The 11,618-nt window shown below is 34.7% G+C and overlaps 1 protein-coding gene across 1 annotated transcript; it reads left to right on the top strand.

Moving 5' to 3' along the window:
- Window positions 1–367: 367 nt before the first annotated feature.
- On the top strand, window positions 368–3,333 carry LOC131067047 (LOB domain-containing protein 14-like). The gene is made up of 2 exons (XM_058001978.2): window positions 368–849; window positions 2,848–3,333. Exons 1-2 carry the CDS (start codon window positions 556–558, stop codon window positions 3,148–3,150), a joined length of 597 nt encoding a protein of 198 aa, XP_057857961.2. The 5' UTR covers window positions 368–555; the 3' UTR covers window positions 3,151–3,333.
- The last annotated feature ends 8,285 nt before the right edge of the window (window positions 3,334–11,618 follow it).

Below are 11,618 nucleotides of genomic sequence, written 5' to 3' on the forward strand. Positions count from 1 at the left end.
GCCAAGCCAATATTGGTAGCGCAGCGTCTTGAGTTTACAATATTGTATAAACGTTTTCCAGCTTTTGTTACGATGATTAGATGGGCAGGCAAATTTGTCCTTTCTTCGCAATTGTTTAATTTTGCTACGAATCTAATCATTATTATATTCTTTCTTTTACTTTTTTAATTTTAGGCTATGGAAGCCAGCTACTATGTCGCTGGATGAACAGACAGCACGGAAACGTCATAAGGAATGAGCTACACAATGTAACTATCAGTCAATTTTCTCTACACCATTATGTTCCCTCATTGTATTGTTCTTTATTTATATTCGACTCCTTGATCTCCTGAAGGAGGTCACAGAACTACTTATAAGGGATCTATCATGGCTTCTACATCTAATCTGCTTTCTATCTGTTTTTACTCCTTTTTTCCTCCCATTTTCTCTGTTTTATTATTATAGAACACCCAAGAGAGAGCTGAATCCGTTCTAACAGAACATTACAGAGAATAGAAAACGCTTTAGGAAAGGAAAGTAGAGTCCAGTAATTGGGTTAAGGAATATAAGTATATTATGGCCTGTGGAGGGGGAGTAAGAACACCCTGTGGAGCTTGTAAGTTTCTTAGGAGAAAATGTGTAAAAGGATGCGTTTTTGCCCCTTATTTTTCCTCGGAGGATTTGGGTGCATCAGAATTTTCTGCAATACATAAGATTTTTGGTGCCAGTAATTTTTCTAAGTTGCTGCAAAATATTCCATCAGAAGAAGAACGATATGATGCAGTGGCGAGCATATCTTATGAAGCCCAGTCTCGCCTGCAGGATCCCATTTTTGGATGCGTTTCACACATCTTTTCTCTTCAACGCCAGGTTAAATTCTATCTTCTTTGAAATTTTTCTAGGTGGTCATCAATTGACAATTATTCAGGAAAAAATGTTTGTAGGGAATTAGTCAGCGTCTTGCTTCCTTGGTATTTAGTTAATGGCTCTCTGTTCTACCAAGTTATTTAGTTATAATATGTGCAATACAAATGTTGCTAATTAATATACAACAAAGATTATAAATGTAAGAGCTAAGGTTTCACATGAAAGGAGCTTAATTGTATTTGGTTCTCTGTGCTTTTAGAAGACAAAGAAACAAGCTATTAAGGTTTAAATAATCTGAATAGTGTTTCTAAAATTTATTGTGTGTGTTTTATTAGGGTTTTGAATGACATTCAGTGATCTATCATCAGGAAGAGAATATTTGACAAAAAAACAATCAATGTTATGAGATTTCTACAATTCATGTTGTATTCTTTTTTTCTTTTTTTTTCCTAGATTCAATTGTGTATATATATTTTATCATCAATGTTTCAAATCATACTCAGTGATTAATCATTAGGATGTTCCATGTTGTATTCTCTTGATCTTTTTCTGGATTGGATTGTGTATATATTTTTTATCATCAATGTTTCAACTCACACTCCATGATTCAACATCAGGATGTAAAAGAATTCCAAGGAGATTGGAATTCTTTTACATCCTGATGATGAATCACAGAGTGTGATTCCAAAAGTTGATGATAAAAAATATGTACACAATCAAATCCAAAAGATCAAGAGAAAAAAAATCAACCTGATGATAGATTGCAAAATGTGATCTGAAACATCAATAAAAAACACATACAATTGATTTTAAAATAATCTCTTATAAGGGGTAATTGATTATTTTTCTAATTTAACTACCTTGCGAAATGGGTCGTCTAGAAATGAACTGCAATCTATATTTATAAGATCAAAATATCAGTGCTTGGATCAGGCTGAATTCTGAGACAAGCAAAGAGTGACTCACCTAATTATTCAGGGAGAAATAAGTAGAGGAATATCATGGCTTCTTATTAAGTCGTTAGTCTAGTTTTTGCTTTTGTACTTTTTAGGATATGAGAGCAACTAATACCAATGATAGAATAGCTGTCTGAGCTTCTATCTGCTAGTCCTACGTTAGTGAAATAAGTATGGTCTTTCAATACTTTTGAACGAAAACATTCATATTGATAAGGTTTTTCTGTAAAAGTCATTTGACTCTTTAAGAAGAAATTTTGTACAGAAACAGCATTAAATCCTATACTTCAGAAAGCTAAATCATTTGTCGGTAGTGGGGAGCATGGGATTTATATGTGGTATCTGAACACTAAAGTTTAAGGCCTAGGATTTTCATAGCATAACTAGACAAGGTAGTTATTGTTGACATTAGTTTTTCACGGTTGATTGTTTTTCAAATGAATTATGTATATTACAAACAATAATCTTATTTCTAATAATAAGCAACTTAATGTCAACCAAAATATCGATTTAAAATCATAAGAAAACCAAATTTTTTCAATAGTAAGACTCTTATAATAAATTCAATTAAATAAATTTAAATAATAATTTCACCTACTGTAATTGAACTATATTTTACTTCTATTTCACACCAAAAGAGAAAAGCCAAAATGTCAAAAGCATCTCAATATGACTCTGTAAAGTTCGAATCGTAATATACTACAAAGTCAGAGCGTATTTAAGGTTCTCTATCTTTAGCTTTTAAGAAAGCTCTATCCATGTATTTGATTATTTTTATCAATGTCTACTATCATCCCTTATCTCAAAAATAAATAAAATGCTTTGGAACAAATTGTTATAAATAGATTCTCTTCAAGTCAAATCGAATGAAAAGGTAAAGTTTTTGTTTAGAATAAACAATACAGACCGATGAAGAAATACAACAGAATTAGTTGTAAAGAGACTCTCTTAAAATAGCTGCAATGATCAGAGGAGTTTATCAATATTTAAATTCAGCTTGGGTGTTTAAATTTCCTTAAGAGCTAACCTTTTCTTTAATTTGCAGGTTGCACATTTGCAGGATGAATTGAGATTTGCCCAGGCTCGTCTGGCCTGTAGCTCAGAAAGGGCGTCATTGAGTCCACACCAACTAGACCACAGTTTCACTGAAATACCAGCTTCCTCCAATGACAGTCCTTATGGGCATTATTGTTCTCCTAATGAAATGTATTCAAGTCATCAAAGCCCATCTCAGAATACGACCATTTCTAGTGACAATAACGATGCATTTTTCCCCATCTACATACAAGAGTATTGCCAAGATCACTATCCTACGGCCCAACAAATTAATGTATATCGAGGCCAATAGAATATCATAGGAAGCAAGACCTTAGCATTGAGGAAAGCAAATTTCATTTCAGCCAGTAATGGCCCGTCTGGCTGGCCTCACAGACCCTAGCCATTTCAACCATACATTTTACCACCTAATGTTGCAAAGTTCGTTTTAATAGTAGAATAGATAATATTGTACTACTTATTGTAATGCTTGAGAGTCCACACCGTAATGCAAAGGGTATTTTCAAAAGAAGCTCAGAACTTATATTTTATTATTGAACTTACCATAGACATTCAGGGGTATTGTCATGATGATGGGCAATGTTCAGAGATTTTATAAGGGAAAGTCACTCCCAGTGTATTGAGATATGAAAAAGATTATTATCAGTTCTGATTACAATTTTTTTTTTGGCATTGATTATTATTTTTGCATTGAAGTAAGTTAATTAGAAGTTCAATTAGAATAATAATAAAAATATGTCATGTTGTATAGATGTGTTAAAAAGACATGATCTAATATATAATTATTGAATTAATTTATATTAACATTTAAAAATAAGATAAAGTGGATTTGAGATCTTAGATTTGAGAAAAAAAATGAACATCACATAAAATTATCATATATGAGCATGAAGGTGCAAAGTTAGGGTGCACAAATTACAATTGATCTCACATGCATATTCATATGTGCATTGCCATCAAGTAAAAGCAAACCCATAACCATGCCACATAAAGTGACATGGAGTTGGAATTGTATCAACCTATTAAAAGCATGCACATACTAATCTTGGACAATTTATAATACGGTTATATGTCCATCCAAAAGAAATGTATGATCAAATTTTGCAATCGATTTGACATAAAATAATAACTATTTAATATTATAGTCGTCAAATATAACAAGGAAATGGAAATATATATGTCTATCAAGATGAAATTAATGCTTGGTGCATGATTTCTCCAAATTTTTCAATAAGGAAAGGAGATCATTTGTGTGAGCACTATGGCCATGAGTTAGATATCACATTATAAGTGACATAGGATCATTCTAGAAGATATCAAGTTTGACCAAATTCTAGAAGCATGCAGGCCCCACCTGAGCCTTGTGGGACTCAGTGACACCTAGATAGGTATGTTGAATATCTTGGACAATTGAGAGGGTGGGGTTAATTAGTTATACATTAAAACATTTATCTTTTCCCACAAAAAAAGATCCGATAAACTAATCTTAAATTACTTAACCATAAGTATATATAAACATGAAAGATCACACAAATGAAACACCAAATATGACATGGAAAACTCAAGAAGGGAAAAACCACACAGAATGTTAGTTCTCAAAATAAAAGCACCTATTAGGGTGGAATTGGTTAAGATGATTTTTATAAGATGACTCATTTCCATAAATGCTCACTATAGCTAGGCTCACTTCCCCGCTAGAACCATAAAAAAAACAAAGAAGGGATCACTACCTAGAAGAAGAAGAAAGATAGAATCCAACACTAGAACATATAGCTGAGTTTCCAAAAGAAACCTGAGGCTCATTGCCACTGGTAGAAAACAACATTCATACACAACCATATTGATCATCCAAAACCAAGCATAAATTTGCACAAACCAACAAGAAATAGATCTTCTTTTCAATCCAATTCATTTTTAATATCTTTCTATATTTTTCTATTTATTCCTCATTATAATCATTCTTCATTTATACTAATCTCTAAAATTGAATTGTCAAGTTGGCCATGGAGATAATTAAAAATAGGTCTTCACTAAGCATTCCCATGGTGGAAAGGAATGAGAAGGAGATCATACCATGATGCAACAACACGTTATCCAAATGCCACAATCATCAGAGAAAAAGATAATACATCTGAGGTTAACTGGACTCTAACTAACCATATCCATAAACACAACTCTAGAGTACACAACATGTGTTGAAATAGAATAATAAAAATATGCACATGAATAAAATAAATCTAAAATCTCATCAGCAGAACTGGAAATGTGGAGAAACGCAGAGCATTACAATCTCTACCAAAAAACATCAACACTGCATAGACTTCTAGAGCACAACTTTTGGACCTCCAAAACATGAGATACATATCTCAAGGCAATATCCAACCATATATCAACACATCATGAACACATATGCAACATATCAACAATACATAGAAAAACTAAACACGGAAAAAACATAATCAATACGTTGACATTAATGACAACCATATTGGCACATCAAACATCTTCACATTTTAAACAATCTACTTCTTTGTCATTGATGGTGACATCCATTAATGACAAACACAGATTTCATCTTTGAGATCCTCCCCCAAAACTTCTCAAACTTCTTCCCCGTTGACATCAAGGAAAAAGGTAAGCGACAACTCAACTCAAAATCCACATGGCTCCCCCTAACAAGAAGCCCCAAAAACATGAAGTTTCTTGGACTAATGCACTGCAAAATGCACTTAGTTCAAACTAGGAAATGATATGACCAACAATATTTATCAGAGATACTCAAACTAGGAAATGTCACAACTTTCTCTTTTGTAGGTACATATTCAAGTTTTACTTCATTGTCCAACATCTTCTCCCTTAAGAAATGATATTGAATAGCAATATGCTTTGTTTTGGAATGTAGTACCAAGTTTCTAGAGATATTGATTGTACTTGTATTATCACACATGATGAAGATCGGTTCATCAAACATTACACCGATATCTTTCAATGTTTGTTTCATCCAAAGTACCCGAATGTAGCATGAAGCAATTGTAATATACTCAGATTTTGTGGTTGATATACAAAATCTTTCTTCTTTCTTTACCATACAATCAATTGGGATCCAAGAAACAATATACCACCACTTGTCATGAACACTTCCTGCCCAATCTGCATCATTATAAGCTTTCAAAGTAGAGTATAATCCTCTAGGATATCATTATCAGAAATCTTTTGTTGCTTTCAAATATCTAAATATACTTTTTAATGCACAACAACATGAGATTTCTTTGTTTATTACTCGAATCTAGCTACAAGACAAACAACATACATGATATCTAGTTTTGTAGTAGTTAGGTATAAGAATCCTCCAATTATAGATTTGTACTTTCTTGCATCAACTTTAGGAGATTTATCATCTTTAGTCAACTTGCATCTAGTATTGATAGGAGTACATACCAGTTTGGAATTCTCCAATCCAAACTTCTTTAATATCTCTCTAGCATATTTTAGCTTAGAAATGAAAATACCTTTACTATTCTAATTCACTTGCAATCCAAGAAAGAAATTTAACTCACCAATCATAGACATTTCAAATTCCTTTTTGCATTTCAGTAGAAAATTTCTTGCACATGTCATCATTACCTCCAATGATTATATCATCCACATATAAAACAACAATTAAGATCTTACTTGATTTAACTTTAAAGTAAAGATTGTTGTCAGTAAACCTTTTTTGAAAACCTTGATTTAGTAGATACTTGTCTAACCTTCCATAATAATCTCTGGGTGCTTGCTTCAACCTATATAGTGACTTCTTCAATTTGCAAACAACATCCAGATCATTTGATAACTTGAATCCTTTCGGTTGTTCAATGTAAAATTCTTATTTTAATTATCCATTCAAAAATATTGATTTCACATCCATTTGATAAACTTTGAAATCCTTAAATGCTGCAAAAGCTAAAGAAATCTCGATAACCTCCATTCTAGCAACACGAGCATATTTTTATTGAAAAACATTCCTCCAAACCTATGTGTATCCTTTCCATACTAACCTAGCTTTATTTCTCACTACATGACCATCTTCATCCAGCTTATTCCAAAATACCCATTTTGTTCCAATAACATTCTTATCTAGCAGTCTAGGGACTAGTTCCCAAGTTTGATTCTTCTCAATTTGATCTAGCTCTTCCTTCATAGCTATCATCCAATTCTGATATTTACAAGCTTCTTCAACTACCTTGGGTTAGGCTTAATAAAGTTAACATAAAATAACTCGTTCATCAACAGCTTTGCTTCTTGTGATGACTTCTCTATTTTTATCTCCTATAATTTGATTCTTAGGAAAAAAATTCTGCACATACCTTGGGGTTTTTGATATAGTTTCTGGAGCAACTTGAGTTTATTTTTGCTTGTCTTCATCCCTGTTCTTCTCTTCTTCTCTTCTTATAGACTCATCAAATTCATAACCTGCATGAATACTAGTTTCATTTGAATTTTTTTTATCAACCTTCACATTCGCACTTTCAATGATTTTTTCAACCTTTTGTTATAATATATATGAGATTTTCTCTTTGTACTGTAGCCTACAAATATAACTTCATCAGCCCTTCTATCTATCATTCCAATATTTTCTTCATCTCTCTGAATATAGCACTTACTTCTACAAACTTTGAAATACCTTACTGAGGTAATTCTTCCATTGCATAACTCATATGATGTCTTCCCATACTTCTTGCTGAATAAAACTCTATTAAGGGTATATACAATAGTATGGTATGGTCCATTTCTTGCTTTTTTTTGGCGACCCAAACCATTATGGGTGGGGACAAGAATAGGCAAGCACCGACCACTTTTGATAAATGGAAGAAAAATAAGGAGGTGTGGCAGGAAATTGTTGATGGGGGCATGGTTCCCTTCTTGGAAAGACTACATGGCCCTTTTCCTCTTCTCACAAAAATGTTTCTCAACGGGTGGAAGAAAGGGGTTTTGAGGGCTTATGGTGCTGAATTTCAGGTGGATGAAACCTTGGTGGCTACTATTACAGGTATAGCTATGAATGACAGAAGGTTTAATAGAGACAAAAAAATAGGGGAGGAAGACATGGCAAATTTGTTTGATAAAGATAAGGAGCGTTCAAGAGTTAATAAAATGGTTGTGGTGGCTACAATAGAAAGGATCTAATGGCTCCCTAGGTAGATATGGCCGAATTCATCATGAGGTACATTACGCTTGATGGCAGATATGCGAGTATATTTTCTTATCATTTTACCATCTTTAATTACTTTAGGCATGGAAAATTTATTTCGATTCCATTCTATCTGATTTATTCTTTGGAGAATAGTCTTGAAAAACATGTTGAGAATCTGAATAATCCGATCCTCCATGAAGGGCTTATTGTGCTCATTATGGAGTATGCCAAAGCCCATGTGATGTAGAGCCCTACCCACACACCTAAGGACAAGCCCAAAAAAGGTTAGACTTCTAACACCTAAAATACTCACAAGGGTCCTACAAGAAAGGACTCCACACCTTGGATGAATCTACTCACAAGTTCATTAGGCTTGGGCCTAATCAAGATGAGTAAATGCCTCAATACTTACCCTACACCATCCTATGACACCCTGCTCCTAAGGGCTTAGGATTTGGTTCATTTATGGCCATTATAAAATGTTCCAAGCATTGGTTTTGATATTGGGCTCCAATTCCTTATACCTCCTTTAGAAACCTACCCCCTAGACTAGTAGCCCTATTTGGCGATAAAATGGATCCTAACTCCAAATTTTTCAACACACCCAGACAAAAAAATTACCATTTCAAATACCCTTTTGGAAGTTGTATTGATCCCCAAAATGGTTTGACCAGGTATGCAATTACAAGGTTTGATCCCTTTATAGGCCGAGAGACCTAATAAGGGCAACTAGACCTATTTTCCAAAGAAACTACCAAACAATGACCTCAACCTAGAAAGAAAACTATATGGGCATGTTGGGGATGGTGATTAACCTTCAATTGTAGGTTTGCATGCCTGTAATCCACTGCTATGACATTTTATGATGACTATCCTAAATCTTGTCCTAGGTAGTCACGTATAGATGCCTACCTAATTTTTCTCCTTTCTCCACACAACCAAGTTTCCATTGCAAAAAAACATGAAAAATATAAATTTCAGAGGCTTATCCTGAATCTCTCCAAAGGAAGAGTCTTCTAGTGGACTAGAATGCAAGATAAGGCCATTTTTGTTCAAAACCTCTCCAAACCCTCAATTTTTGGGTTGCAGTCAGAAGAATGGGGGGTTCTCACTACTCTGGAAAAATTAGTACCTCAGACCACCACCAAAAAAAATCTATTTCATCGATATATCTACTCCATGGATGGTGTGATCCAAATCAGTCCATACAGGCATGTGCAACTCCTGCAAACTCAGAATTTCTAGGAAAACTATAGTATTTTAGTGTTTTATTGCTTCACAAACTCCAATCACAATAGCACAAACCCTAAGAATCATGTTCAAAAGGATTATACAAATATCCAATGGTTTCCAACTGAATTTGTAGTAGGTTGGAGCCATTGAAAGGCTTCCCCCAACCATATTTCAAAAAGTTGCACTTTTGCACTCAAAAGTTGCATTTTACAAAAGTTGAAATTTTGCAATTTTGCACAAAATGTTGTCATAATTTATAAGGTTGGAATCCACACACATGGATCAACCAAACACTCCTATAATATTTCTAAAACCTATCAAACACAATAAAAAACCATATACTACCCTTATTGACCACATTGTCCCAATTGGCTTATCAAATTGCCTAGTTGGGGACATGGGCTTACATGGTGGGGTTTATTGCATACATGAAATACATGACACTCTAATGATCCTAGTATTCATCCTTAGGATCATTATTTGAGTGTTGATGAGGTGCCCCTGCACCATACTCCCTGGGAGAAGAGATCTCAAGGCCACTTGAGATCAGAGTTTTTAAATCTGCACCATGGTTGGAAATTTGTTCATCTGTCATCCAAGCTACCTCAGAGTCAGGTTTGTCCTGCCAAGCCACCAAGTACTCAATTTATTCCTTGTTCCTTGTCTTCTTTTTGATTCTAGTGTCTAACACTTTTCTCATCTTAGGTGATTCATGCCTTGGAATGTCATTGTTTGCTGCAACGTGCATTGGTTCCTCCCCTTCATTGTCACTACCTTTGAAAAGTGTAAGATGCAACACATTAAAAATGGGTGATAATCCAAGATCAAGAGAAAGTTGGATCTCATAGGCATTTTGTCCACATTTCTTTAGTATCTGACATGGTCAAATCTTCCTCTACATGAGCTTCGTGTATTTGCCTTTTGGGAGTCTCTCCTTCTTCAAATGTACCCATACCGAATCCCTAACACTAAATTGTACATCTCTCTTTTTCTTATCAGCATAAGCCTTATACTTCACTATAGACTTTTGGAGATGAGACTTTACTTGGTCATGTACCTCTTTGATGGCTGATGCAAAAGCTTCACCATCTGTACTAATGGGCTCTTCCTTGGGTAAATCTCTTAACTCCAGTACTCCCCTTGGGTGGATGCCATATACAATCTAGAAATAAGACTTCCCTGTGCTCCTATTGATATTATCATTGTAAGAGAACTCTGCCTATGACAGTATATTATCCCATTTATCTCCATGTTTCCTTGTCAAACACCTTAATAGGTTTCCCGATGACCAATTCACAACTTTAGTTTTCCCATCCGTTTGAGGGTGGTAGGTTGATGAGAAAGCTAGGTTTGTTCCCAACTTCTTCCAAAGGGTCCTCCAAAAGTGACTTATGAACTTCACATCTCTATCTGAAACAGTGTTTAGGGGCAATCCATGTATCCAGACTATCTCTTTGAAGAATAGATCTGCAACATATGATGCATCACAAGAAGTCTTACATGGCAAGAAATGAGCCATTTTACTAAACCTGTCCACCACTACAAAGACACTGTCAAATCCTCTCCTTGTCGTAGGCAGACCCAACACAAAGTCCACACTTACACTCTCCCATGACCTAGAAGGAATGGGTAAGGGCTGATACAAGCCTACATTTGTGGACTTCCCCTTGGCTTTCTAACATATTACACGTGTTTCCACAAACTTTCTTACATCTGCCTACAATTTAGGCTAGTAATAATGTCTCTTCACAAGGTCTAGGGTCTCGTCAAGGCCAAAATGACCTGCCATAGCTCCAAAATGCTTCTACCTAATAATATTCAACCTCATGGAACACTTAGGAATACACAACTGTACTCCTTTGAACAAAAATCCATCTTGTATCAAAAATTTAGAAAACTCAATATGATACCTCTCTCCAAAAGTTTCACATACCTTGTATATGTCTCCAAAGTCCTCATTAGTATCATACATAATCTTCAAGGAATCAATACCAATGCTCTCCATCTTAATTTGATTGACAGTTAAGACCCTCCTGCTCAAAGCATCTGCAACTTTGTTCTTGACTCCCTTCTTGTGTTTGAGGGTGAAGGTGAAGGCTTGTAGGGTCTCTACCCACTTCATGTGCCAGTGGTTTAGCTTCTCGTGGATATTTATGAAACTGAGTTCCTAATTATCAATAAAAATAATGAACTCCTTAGGCAATAAAGAGTGCCTCCACTTGTTCAAGGACTGAACCAAAGCATACATTTCTAAGTCATAAGAAGAGTGTCTTTTCTTGGCATCATTTAACTTTTTACTAAAAAAAGCAATAGGCCTTCCTTCCTAACTGAGCACTGCCCCAATAGCCATGTGG

This window comes from Cryptomeria japonica, chromosome 8, assembly GCF_030272615.1.
Source record: "Cryptomeria japonica chromosome 8, Sugi_1.0, whole genome shotgun sequence".
NCBI lineage: Eukaryota > Viridiplantae > Streptophyta > Pinopsida > Cupressales > Cupressaceae > Cryptomeria > Cryptomeria japonica.

What these genes read in the sequence shown, in the direction of transcription:
- LOC131067047 (XM_058001978.2), top strand. Translation starts at nt 556, where the DNA reads ATGGCCTGTGGAGGGGGAGTAAGAACACCCTGTGGAGCTTGTAAGTTT. An exon ending in TCTTTTCTCTTCAACGCCAG is followed by an intron (nt 850 to 2,847) that starts GTTAAATTCTAT and finishes TTTAATTTGCAG; the next exon opens with GTTGCACATTTGCAGGATGA.